Source organism: Triticum dicoccoides, chromosome 3A, assembly GCF_002162155.2.
Source record: "Triticum dicoccoides isolate Atlit2015 ecotype Zavitan chromosome 3A, WEW_v2.0, whole genome shotgun sequence".
NCBI lineage: Eukaryota > Viridiplantae > Streptophyta > Magnoliopsida > Poales > Poaceae > Triticum > Triticum dicoccoides.
Window position 1 is genome coordinate 437727312 of NC_041384.1, and position 13345 is coordinate 437740656.

A 13345-nucleotide genomic window follows, 5' to 3' on the forward strand; every position below is an offset into this window, starting at 1 on the left:
CAAATGATACTACCTGGGTGACGGTATCTATCCTCAGTGGACCACTATTGTCAAGACAATACCCAACCCTGTCGGAGAGAAGAGGAAAAGATTTGCCCAAGAGCAAGAGAGTGCTAGGAAGGATGTCGAGCGTGCCTTTAGTGTTTTGCAATCTCGATGGGGCATCATTCGGTATCCTGCTAATACCTGGAGCACGCAGAAACTATGAGAGGTGATGACTGCTTGTGTGATCATGCACAACATGATCGTAGAAGACGAGCGCCCGAAACGTCTGTATGACCAAGCATTTCAGTTTCAGGATGAGAATGTTGTGCCTGAGCATGGAGGAGCGGCAACGTTTGAACAGTTCATCCAATTTCATCAAGACATGCTCGATTGGAAAACTCACATGCAACTGCAAAATGATTTGGTTGAGTATATGTGGGCTCATGTTGGCAACCAATAGATGTATCTTCTTTTATTCGTTTGCAAAATATGTGAAACATTTTTATTTGTATTCGGCTTGTAAAACTATACTATTTTATTCGGTTTAAAACTATGTTATTTGTGACAATATGTTTAAATGCAATCATCAATGTAAAATTGGCCAGCCAGCCGGCCTCGCCGACACATATGTTGGACGCAGACCCAAACAAAAAAACCCGCCCCGATCCAAAACAAATACTCCCTCCGTTCCGAATTACTTGTCGTAGGTATGGATGTATCTAGATGTATTTTAGTTTTAGATATACTCATTTCTGCTATGAGTAATTTAAAACGGAGGAAGTACTTAAAAGCGAACAAAATTCATGTATGTTTGCCTCTGCGCGTTGGAGTTGCCCGAACACCGTCACCGTTACAATTGCGAAAGAAAGGAAAACCAAAGCTGAGCCATATTTCTGACCACAGCCGCTCACCACCATCAGCAGAGGTTTAGCGATGTGCGCGCGTGGCTGACACACTGCATGACACCATCGTGGAGGGTGGAGGCCGGCGGCGGCGGCGCAGCGAAAGGTACCCCAGGGCCAGAGGGGCGCACTCTCACTTGGCTACCTCCTGACTCCTGACCTGAACCCCGTTGTGTGCCGCGGCGGTTCATTGAACCTGGCCCTTCCACACTCGCAAGGCCGCACTTTTTTTAATCAAAAGGAAGGGCCGCCTCCTCCCTCCTCTGGACTCCGATCCCCTCTGCCCTCCCTCCACCCCTTCGCCCATCCAAAACCACACCACCACAACGGACCACCCGCCTCCGGCTGTCCTGCTCCGGCCCTCACCTCACCTCGCTCCCGTATAAAATACCACCCCTGCCCAAATCCACGGTCCACACCCCTTGCGACGCCATGGCTCTCGCCCTCCGAGCGCCCCGCTTTCAGCCGCTTCCCGCCTCCATTCCCGCGACCTCAACCGCTTTCGCCAGCACCGCGAGGCCTTCCTCCTCCGCTGCCACCGCCACCGCCATCTGCGCCACCGCGTCTCCGTTCACCGAGGCCACGTCCTTCTCGAGATACCGCCGCGACGCCTGGTCCTACACTGCCCAAGACTCCTCCTCTTCCTCGTCCGCCGCCGCCGCCGCGGCGGCGGCGGCCTCGGGCCGCCGGGACGACGAGATCGCTCTGCAGCTCCCGGAGCTGCGGAGGCTTCTGGAGGCTCTCAGGGCGTCCAGAGGGAAAGGGCTGGAAGGGGAGGGCGGCGGCGGCGGTCCCGGGAGGGTGGCGCTGGTGGGGACGGGGCCAGGGGACCCGGAGCTCCTCACGCTCAAGGCCGTTCGGGCCATCGAGGCAGCGGACCTGGTGCTGTACGATCGCCTCGTGTCCAACGAGGTGCTCGATTTGGTCGCGGATGGCGCCAGGCTACTCTACGTCGGCAAGACGGCCGGATACCACAGTCGCACTCAGGTCAGTCACAAGGATCATTCATTCGGTGTTCGTCTTTAAATTCAGGTGCTTTGAGGTTTATATCTACTCCCTCCGTTCCTAAATATAAGGTTTTTTTAGACATTTCAAATGGACAACAACATACGGATGTATGTAGACATATTTTGAAGTATAGATTCACTAATTTTGGTTCGTATGTAGTCACTTGTTGTAATCTCTAGAAAATATTTAGGGACGGAGGGAGTAGTTTGAAATGCAAATGATATGTCTGCACTTTCTAAGCTTGTCCGCTTGCTCATGTAATGCAGGAAGAAATTCATGAGTTGCTCCTGAGCTTCGCGGAGGCTGGTGCCAATGTGGTGCGGTTGAAAGGCGGCGATCCTCTGGTAACACGCACTTCATATTTTCAATACTAGTACTCGATAGTTATCTATTAGTACTGGTCGATGATTCTTGTACGTAGTAGTCCCAGTTGGTACTAGAAGAGAAGCCAATTTCTGTATGGCTTTTCACATCAAGTCCTTGATCCTAGAAAAAAAGACAGATTGGAGGAAAACAGCTTATTCCCAATTTAGGCTTTGTTGCATGTGCATCAATGTTAAACTGACCGAGCATTATAAACACTTCTCCGTGCAATAGCTACTGCTCTGTAGAAATACTTCTCCATGCAATATCTGTAATGTTCTATGCTCATAATTAAAAGGTACTCCCTCCGTTTCAAAATAGATGACTCAACTTTATACTAAGTTAGTATAAAGTTGGGTCATCTATTTAGGAACGGAGGGAGTAGAGAACAAAATATGCCAAATTATGGCATTTTAGTATAAAATACTAACAAGAAAAAAGATAATCCTACCAACAGCCTATGTTAAAAATCCCAACATTAGGATGCTTGTTCCAATCTCTCTCTCTTTTTGTCAAACATAGATATCCTCATACTCCAGCTGAGAACTCACGTTAGTGATATAGTGATATGTACTTTACCTTGGAGGAAGTATGTTAATCGTGCTCTTTTCAGGTTTTTGGAAGGGGTGGAGAAGAGATGGATTTTCTACAACAACAAGGAATTAGAGTTGAAGTTATTCCAGGTATAGTAAGCCTGTGATGGCGGCTTGGATAATTTTCACTATTTGCCATGAAACAGGTAATAATCGCTTGCATCCAAACATCTACAGGAATTACCTCTGCTTCAGGAATTGCAGCTGAACTTGGTATTCCACTAACCCATCGGGGTGTCGCTACCAGGTATCTTTCTTGTGATGTGGCCGACTGTTCTAGCTGTTGCCCTTTATCAAAACATGCTTTTCTTTGAAATGGCTTCTGTGTGATCTTCATCACAGCTGATCAGTTGATTTTCATCATCTGCATCTACTTCTCAAATGCATGTCATTTGCTCAACGTAATTTGACTATAAAAGCAGTATAGTGGAAATACTTTGCACTGGTACTCCATTTGCCTATCTTTGTGTTCTTAAGTCCTGTGGCTGAATAGAAGCAAGAAAAAGGTTTTTTTAAATGAGGCAAAAGACTTGCCATTTTCATATATATGAAGAAAGTGAGAATCACCTGGTCAATTACGGAAAACCAGGTTAAAAACGATACAACCACCCACCTTGGAACATGACAGCCTTGATTGCACGGCCAGCCAATCTGGCACACAACAGATACACTGCACACACACTGTTGAGGAGGAAAGCACCGCTGATGTATCTGTTGTGTCGTTGTCATCACTCCTAGAGCAAGCGACTCTGACTTTGCCATCGACAACCACGAGAACGCCCTCAGCACAATAGTCTTGTGAAGTCACACTAAGAACAACCAAACAGTCAGCCACACACGCTGACCACAAAGCAGCTGCGAATCTAAAGGCGAGCTACGACGGAGCGAAATGCAAGTTTTGCGCCAAGGAGGAACACAACAACCGGACCACCCATCACATGTCATTGTCAGTTGTCACCACCCAGATGACACCGACATTGCTTTGTCTTCATAGGAACAAACAAACCACGGTGAGACCATGGACTCGCAGAAGAGTTGACTACCAAAGCCTGGCGCAACCCCGACATTGCTCATCCCTTCGTCATTGGCGCACAAGCCCTGAGACCAACCACTGCCAACTTCCACTGGTCCCTCCGGCTGTAGCATAACTCCAAAAATGATCCAAGGAGGGAGATCATGTATAAGTGTCATCATCATCCAACCACACGGATCTAGGGTTCCCCCTGGAGCTATCTCAGGAGGGAAAGAGAGCATCACCTCGATGAAGCCTTCAAGAACTAAACAGTACTTGGAAGCGTCATTATTGTGGGCTCCGGCCATCGGCTAGAGACAAGGCCTTTGTCTGGCTCAGGGCAACTCCAACGCGGATCACCAAACTGCCCGCGAATGTCCGGAGTATTTTTGCCATCCAACGGCGGTCACCAAAATTGTCCTGACTGGTCCGGACCGAAATCCCACAAACCGGAACCAAACTGGGGGTGGTTTGCAGGTGTTTGGACGTCCGCCGTGTAGGCATCCGATAACGTGGACCCACCCAAAAACCCCTCTCCTGCCTCTCCCGCCACGTCGCATTCATGCCTGTTCAGAGTGGATGTGAATGGACGGGGCAACTTCCTACCGCACTCAAGCTGGCTGACCGGCTGTCCGCCTGCCGGGCATTGACACTGGCGCGGCGAACGATAAGCCAACTCGGGGGCCCGCATTCAAGCCGCCATCTCTGATATTTCCAGCCCATCAGATATGACAGATATCATGGTAATGCTTTTTCCTGGGTGAAAGGAAGGCCCTGCCATGCCTGCAAACTTTGTTTAAGAGGAAAATAAGATGATTATAGATATCATGGTAAACGAACAGACTGGCAAAATTAATTGTTGGTGATGCATTTATGCAATGAGAAAGTGTTTATGAATGCTGAGTAGTACATTTTTGACATATCATCTTTTTTTGCAGTGTCAGATTTTTAACCGGACACTCTAGAAATGGTGGGACGGATCCTCTACATGTGGCAGAGAATGCAGCCGACCCAGAAACAACTTTGGTTGTGTATATGGGTTTGTCAACACTACCATCACTTGCTCCCAAGTTAATGAAGCACGGTCTTCCACCAGATACTCCTGCTGTTGCAGTAGAGCGTGGGACTACCCCCCAACAGCGAATGGTACCGACTCACAGAGCCTTACCATCTGAATTGTGTTCCAGCCTTAGCTTTTAGATGCTGAATATTTCCTTTGCTGTAGGTATTTGCAATGTTGAAGGATCTTGTGAATGAGGTCCACTCGGCGGATCTAGTTTCTCCAACTCTGATAATTATCGGCAAGGTGGTGGCCTTGTCACCCCTTTGGGTTGAGTCATCTGAACATGATGCTCTTAATAATGAGAACTCGTCGCAACCGAGTCCAACAGTTTCTCCTGTATAAAGTACATGGCCACAAGGGATGTTGATGAACGTCATGCTTTTGGAACATTTCCAAATTGAGATCTAAGGCTATATGATCTGGTTTAGGTTAGGACATGCAAACACAGGACGTAGTGAATCTGGACAAGAGAGCAAACACAGGAAGCATATATTTTGAATATTGCAGTTGCAGAAGACAGTACATAAAACCACAGAGAACAAGGGTTCACTATAACCGGCGGCAACAGTCTGTGATTCGGCATAATCTACTGAACTGCAGCAAATCTTCAGCATAGTTTAGTTTTGGTCTTGGACCATATGTATATCTTGAATCAAAGGTAGGATCTGTTTTTTGTCTCCCTTTGTCGCATTACTTTGTTTAGGGGCTACTCTTGAAACACGTTGGGCATTGTATGCCATTATTCTGTCAAGCTCATTTGTTGGGCTTAATAACGAATTTTGAACTAGTTCCGCACGGGATCAGTCGAGGAATCATGGACTAGTCTCTGAAGGTTTCGGTTGGAAGGCAAATACAGACTCATAGACTAGTCTTGCAACCCTTAATCATTAGTTTTGCTATGTGTTGAAACTAACACTACTAGTACAATGCCCGTGCGTTGCCACGGGCTCTTGAAATATTTTGCAAAAGTTATATAAAAACAATGCATGTTAAATTTCACACGTCATACAATATAACACAGACATCGCGTAAGATGCATAGTGGGAGGAACCCAGCCTCCTTAGAAATATAACACAGACATCGCGTAAGATACATAGTGGGAGGAACCCAGCCTCCTCAGACTTTAGCGCTTCCTGACTGTTGGATTTGGTTCTTGATACATTTTGGACCGTCAGATCAAGCCCCCGGTTGATCCCATTCGTCGGATCGAAACTGGGCTACCAACGCATGTTATTCCGGTGCCCCGCCAAGGGCATTATTGGAATTTCATCAACAGGTATAGAAAGCCCAACCGCCTCTCCTATCCCAAATCTAGCCGCCGCATTGCCCCGTTCCAATTCTCCCGCCCGCCGCTCGCGGTGCTCCTTGCCACGCCGCCGCCGCTCGCCGTGCTCCTCGCCCTTCCTGTCTCGCCGCCCCTCCCTCCTTCTCCTCCATCGCCAGGAGAGGTCGCCGCTCGCCGTGCTCCTTGCTACGCCGCCGCCGCTCGCCGTGCTCCCCGTCCTTCCTGTCTCGCCGCCCCTCCCTCCATCTCCTCCATCGCCAGGAGAGGCTCAGCCTCGCTCGGGCCGCTGCTCCCCGGTCGAGTTCGTGTGCCTGCATCGTCAGGAGGAGCGGAGGTTGCGGCTCACGTATCTGCTCCTCCATGGACTGCAGCACAGATGGGGGAAGACGTACAACCCGTTCTCTGTGTCCCTGGCGTCATCGCTACCGCCTCTTCTCCACTTCCTCTGGTGCTCATCGCAGGTTTTTTTTGAACAGATTGTAAACCCTATATGTCCTGTTTATTGTCTTGAAGATAGGTTGGTTGATGAAATCTGTGTATCTTGGAACTCAGGCTGCAAACCTTCAGATGGGTGTGGTAATGAACTTTTCCTTTCCTTAGCATTTCATTTTCCTCTTGTTTTTAGTTATTTCCAGTAGCGCTTTGCCTTATCTAATTGTTTGAGCACGCTTGTGATATTAGGCCACATTTGAAGAAAAACATAGGCACTATTTTGACTTCTATCGGAGAAGTGGCTAATTGCCTTTATAGGAGGTCAGTAGAAAGCAATCAATTACTATATCATTAAAACAATAGCAGAAGTGTTCTTCATCATGGTGGTTCGGTTGAACTGTTCTGATGGTAGTTTCCTTGGGTCAATTGAAGGTAACCTGAGTTTTTCTAACCCGTTTTTGTGTCTTGTATTGATATTTTCCTTGTGTGACCCCACCAAAAGATATCTCGATGCAACTATTTTCTAATCTAAACACGGATGACTTTTAGCAGGCTCTTAGTTTTCATGCACTTAGCAGGAATGCTACTTTGTTACTTGGTTTGATAAAATAACTACATCGAAGATATATAGATTTCTTGTCTTACTCAATGTGTTCTATAATGATGAAAGCCTCTTCTATTTCCAGGCTCCTGAGCTCCTTTATAGGTCTATATATTGTTGTGAAGCTTGTGGTTGGCATGCTTTTTCAAGGTCTGATATCGTATAATCTTAGCATGCAACCATTTTTGGAGGGACTCAAGTTTGAACTGACTGATTTCTTCTAGCATTCAATTCTTGTGAGGGTGGAGTTGGAGAAGGTGGGGCATCAGACAAGAGCCAGTTGTAGCATCCACGACCTCCTTGTCCATGGCCAATCGTGCAAGATTGACCACTACAACCTGAGGTATTTCCTTACCTTGCGTCCCCAAGCCCAACGCCTATCCTCACATGCAATAGCTAAAATTCATGTGCGTCTCTACCTCAAATGAAAGGATCCATGCTATAGAAATAAACTGCTTTAATTCATGTTCCTTAAATGTATATGCACCAACAGAACCATAGAGTAGTACTTGCTTAGAGAGCTAGACCAGTGCTATGTAAAAGGTGATTTACAAAGATCTCCGTCCTGAAAGCTTTAATGGTATTTTGTATGGTTTGAAGTACAATTTCGAATTAGGCACCTTGTCGGTGTCAAAACCGGCGGATCTCTGGTAGGGGGTCCCGAACTGTGCGTCTAGGCCGGATGATAACAGGTGGCAGGGGACACAAAGTTTTACCCAGGTTCGGGCCCTCTCGATGGAGGTAAAACCCTACGTCCTGCTTGATTAATATTGATGATATGGGTAGTACAAGAGTTGATCTACCACAAGATCAAAGAGGCTAAACCCTAGAAGCTAGCCTATGGTATGATTTTTGATGTGTATGTTGTCCTACGGACTAAAACCCTCCGGTTTATATAGACACCGGATAGGGTTAGGGTTACATAGAGTCGGTTACAATGGTAGGAGATCTGAACATCCGTATCGCCAAGCTTGCCTTCCACGCCAAGGAAAATCCCTTCCGGACACGGGACGGAGTCTTCAATCTTGTATCTTCATAGTCCAGGAGTCCGGCTTGAAGGTATAGTTCGGCTATCCGAACACCCCCTAATCCAGGACTCCCTCAGTAGCCCCTGAACCAGGCTTCAATGACGACGAGTCCGGCGCGCAAATTGTCTCCGGCATTGCAAGGCGGGTTCCTCCTCCAAGTACTTCATAGAAGATTTTGAACACAAAGATAGTGTCCGGCTCTGCAAAATAAGTTTCCACATACTGCCATAGAGAGAATAATATTTACACAAATCTAATCTGCTGACGTATTCTGTGGTGCGACACACCTCGGCCAAGCCTTTATCCGAGTCGTTTAATTACCCACCTCAGCGTGGTATGCGAGGTGGTTCCCTTGGCACGTCTTATAAAAATAGAGATGGTGTCCCCTTATTACGGGATTCTCATCAATACAGGCGTGGGTAACCCAACCACTTCTAGGACCCCTAGATCATAGGAAAGTCCAAACGGAAACGGGGAGGACGCTTGATATCCACCCTCTTTATAAAGGGGCAAAGCTTTTACCTTTTCCCTCCCGTGCTTAATCGAATCCTTCCCCCGCCTCAAGCTCAAACGCCCAAAGCTCAAGTTAGGTGCTCCGAACCTTCAGTCATGTCCGGATCCAGCCTTCAAGGCCGATGGATGCCCTCCTTCGTCACGGAAGAAGACATCAAAAAGTTGAGGGAGGCCAGGTATCTGACCGCCGAAATGTCGCATCGGCTGCCTCCTCGGGGGCAGGCCGTCCCTTCTCCCAAACCCAACGAGAGCGTCGTGTTTGTCTCCCACTTCCTCTGAGGTCTAGGTTTTGCTTTGGATCCTTTCGTCAGGGGTTTGATGTTTTATTACGGGCTAGATTTCCATGATCTAGCTCCAGACTCCTTCTTGCATATCACGACCTTTGTTGTCGTATGCGAGGCCTTCTTCCGGGTTACCCCCCACTTTGGCTTATGGCTCAAGACCTTTGAAGTAAAGCCAACGGTGATCGAAGGGCAACATGCAGAGTGTGGAGGCGCCTCAATACGCAAGATGATGGGAGCTCCGTGGCCCAAAGGTTCCATCCTAGAGGTGTCTGCATTGTGGCAACAGGAGTGGTTCTACATCACGACTCCTAGAAGCGCCAAGTGGGCGGCCGCCCCCGTTTTTCGCTCGGGCCCTCCACCACGACTGATGTCATGGATCAGCAGAGGACTGAGCTGGGGCCCAGCCAAGGACGTGCCTTTACTGCAGAGCCACATTCGAGATCTCTTCAACGACGATCTCAGTTTGGTTGCGGTAATACAAGTTATGTTGGTTCGTCAAGTCCAGCCTTGCAAATGTCGGCCCCTTCGCTTGTGGGAGTTCAATCTCGAGGGTCCGCGTGCCATTCAAAATTTTCTCGGCCTGACACACAAGGATATGTATAAGTCATTCTTCGGACCTCAAGTAGAGTGTCCGAAAATCACCGAGGACGTGGGCCTGAGCAGTAACCACGCCGCTGAACAGGTAAGGAATTTTCCAGTCGAACATATTATCTTTCCTTCATTACGAAGTTATTTCTGAGAGTTTGCTTTTTCAACCAGGACTGGCTAACAAAGGCGAAGTTGATTCGGTGTTCGGCCCCCCTCCCTGAGGGTTTGGAGAATCCGGTATTGGAAAAGATGCTCCTGACCGCACCTTGCTCGGATCCCTTGAAGGAAGATACTGTGGAGGGTAATGCGGGCGGACGCGGGCCCCCAATGCTGCCTATTCTAACCGAGGGAGCGAGCGTCTCCGTGGAAGAAGATGGTCGGAAGAGGAGAAGGACCGCGCCCGGGAATTCGGAAGCCGAAGCTTCCAAACGGGAGAAGAAATCTTCCACCGGGGGCCCTACCTTGGGGGACGCTGCTGCCGCACAAAGTCCGCGGGGGGATCAATTCTCCCGGGAGTCGTAAGTGACTCGAGAACTTTAATAGTACAGATATGCCATCCTTTTCTTCTGAGAAAATAACCACCGCATATATTTGTGCAGTTCGGGCCTTAGCCCCTCTCAAATGAGCTCGTCTTCGGGGGATCTTCTTCCAGAGATGATGGAGAGCAAGACGCCTCCTCCGGACTCCTCCGCTCCGGAAGCGGGCGACCCTGAAGTGTCGTCGCGGAGGGCCTCTCCAAGTGCGGAGAGGCCAGAAGGTGATCCAATTGATCCCCGAGGCTCCCAGTGTCCGGCTCCCGAAGAGGGTAGACAAAAGAGTCCGGCGCCGTCTAGTGTGCGATCGGACGTTCTGAGGGAGTTGGTGGGGCGAGCGGCCATCTCAGATGATCACCATGTGCTGATGAATATGGTGATGGAGAGGATATCGTCCGCCGAAAGCGGATTGCATGAAGCTTTTATGAGTCTACTGACAGGCTTTGAGGTACGTAAAAAGGAATGTGTAATAGTCCTGCACATGTTAGGTGTGCCCTGTGTAGACAGTAGCCCCTGAGACTCTGGTTGTCGTCGGAAACGATGATGAACGGAGGATCATACACCTAGGTAATAACCATACTGCCTTTATGTGCAGGAGATGGAAGCTCCGGTGGCCAGCCGGACTAGCCAGTTTGCCCGTTTAGAATGGCAGTTGGATGCGGCAGATGCCGACATCGAGCTTGTTAACAGAAGGCTTGACGAGGCGCAGGGTAAGTATCCTTGTCTGGTAAACGCCACATAGGAAGAGTATGATGCTAGTGTTTTTAACATGTTATGACTGCAGATGGAGCTGCCACTGTTGAAGCCTTGCGGGCGGAACTTGCCCGAGCCAAGGAACAAGCAAGATTGTGTAATGCGGCTGCTTTGAAGGCGACCGAAGAGTTGCGGGCCGAGAAGGCCGCACATGGCGAGAGCCGGAAGAAGATGGCCAATATGGCCGTAGAATTAAAAGCCGCCGTAGACCGTTGCCGGGCTCTTGAAAAGGAAAACCAGGCGAAGGCATCGGACCTTGAGAAGGCTGCTGTAACGGGAAAAGACCTCCGCTCTGCTATGAGGGAAAAGAAGGAGGAACTGCGGGAAGCCGGGGGTATTGTAGCCGGGAAGTCCTTTATGCTGCAGAGGAAGTACGAAGATCCACGGTATGCCCCTCTGGATCGGCTGTCGAGTTCGGAGGATGCGTATATGGATTTGGCGGCGAGCGTTGCCGATGCGGCCAAGTACTTCCAGAGTCAGACGGACCGTGAAGTAGACCAGCTGTTTTGGAAGCAATTCCTTTCTCCCGAGCATCCGCTTTCGTTGACGGACCAATTAGCCGAATGGGCCAAACTAAATAGGTTGTCCGGACTCTCCATGAGGTCTGTTGTGGATCAACTATGGCCCGGAAGGTCAAAACCGAGCAGCTATTTCAGCTTGGTGCAGCAGGTCCTCGATGTGGTGCCGCGCATAAATGCGATGAAGAGGTCGGCGTGCATAGAAGGCGCACGGATGGCCTTTGCCCGTGCTAAAGCATACTGGGCAGAGATGGATGCTACCACTGTTGCAGCGCAGGATTCGGCCATAGGTCGAAGGGCTGCTGAGCACTACTTTGAGGAAGTTCTTGAGGGTGCTCATTTGATAGAGACCCAGTGCTCAAAAAATATTATGTTTGAATGACATGTAATCCCATTGTAAGGGAAATGCTTTTTAAATTTTTATGAGGCTACTTTTATACTTTTGCCTGAAAGTAATGTGATGCCTCCTGGGCGGCCGTTTATGTATACATGTGTATAACCTGAAAGATTGCAGTCGTCGGCTTCAACCCCCACGCATATAATGCGGAGGTGTTCGCAGAAACACGCGTTCACACTTAACCCAACGTCTTGGTCCTATTAAGGAGGTGATAGCGGAGCGAGTGAGGCAACCGGACTATAATACTTTAACACTTTCACTTAGCCATAGGAGTTTGACAGTGGGGCTACTAGATAGCCCCTGGTGGCTCCGCACTCTCCCGATCCCCGGGTGCGTATATGCCTGGCCGGAAATCGGCCCTTCGTTAAGGCGGAGGAATTCTAACATTCCCATGGGTCATCGAGTGGTTGACCAGTCTCACGCTAGATCATGACAGTCAGTTTTCGGCTTTCTCTACTGAGGCGCTCGTCCGGATGAACCGGGGCACAATCGCAGTAGTTCTCCTGGTGCTACCTTAGCCGGTAAAGCGGAACGTAAGGCACCAAAACACAGGAGCCGGGCAAACCCAACATTAGACCAAAGACAATGATTCGGAGCTGATGCATATAGGGCCAAACTCGCGACGCCGAACACTCCCTAAGGTATTCGGTCTTTGTGGTATAAACCGGGCCTGAAGAATGGCCTTTGTAAGAAGCCCCTTGTGTCCAGGTACGTGCATTGTTCTGGCATGGCCACATGCCAAGACGTCAGCATCCTTCTCAACGGTGGATATGTATCAACAAGAGACAGTAAAAAAGGTTTACGCAGGGTCTTAATCTAAAAAGAATCCTTGGGTCGGGTCCCTGCTGCATGTCTGCGCCTGTGTCTCCGTTGTGCCGTATCCTGTACGGGTGTAGCACGATGATCATCTGTAAAAGAGAGAAATTTAGGTAAAAAGGTTGTCGTGCAAAAGGATAGTTTTCTAAAGAAACCATGTATAATTCAAGATAAGAAGAAATCGCCACTCGTCTGCGTGCGTTGAGCCCCTTGTACTTTTGAAAGATAGGGGTGTGACCGTTTATTTGATATGAGTAGCGGCGCCGGACTTGGTTAGTTGTGTCTGAGGTCTTGACGACCTATTGGATGCTTTTGCTGGTCCGGGCGCCTTTAGTGTGCGGCTGCCAAGGCAGCCTCACTCTTTTCGGCGGGCAGAGATCGCTTGATACTTCCGTGCACTGAAATGATGCCACATGGACCGGGCATCTTGAGTGTTAGGGAGGCGTAGTGTGGTATTGCATTAAAGCGAGCGAAAGCTTCGCGTCCGAGTAGTGCTTGATAGCCACTTTTAAACGGAGCGATGTGGAAAGTTAAATGCTCGCGACGGAAGTTATCGGGGGAGCCGAATATAACTTGTAGTAGGAGGGAGCCCGTACAACGAGCCCCTGGGCCTGGCGTTACTCCTTTAAAGGTAGTATTGCTATGGCGAATTTGTGTTGGGTCTAACCCCA

The 13345-nt window shown here is 49.0% G+C and overlaps 1 protein-coding gene across 1 annotated transcript; it reads left to right on the forward strand.

The window, feature by feature from the left end:
* The first annotated feature begins 1145 nt into the window (after positions 1–1145).
* LOC119268448 (uroporphyrinogen-III C-methyltransferase-like) lies at positions 1146–5741 on the forward strand. Its single transcript, XM_037550095.1, has 6 exons — positions 1146–1874; positions 2162–2239; positions 2872–2941; positions 3029–3098; positions 4802–5009; positions 5089–5741. Exons 1-6 carry the CDS (start codon positions 1320–1322, stop codon positions 5266–5268), a joined length of 1161 nt encoding a protein of 386 aa, XP_037405992.1. The 5' UTR covers positions 1146–1319; the 3' UTR covers positions 5269–5741.
* The last annotated feature ends 7604 nt before the right edge of the window (positions 5742–13345 follow it).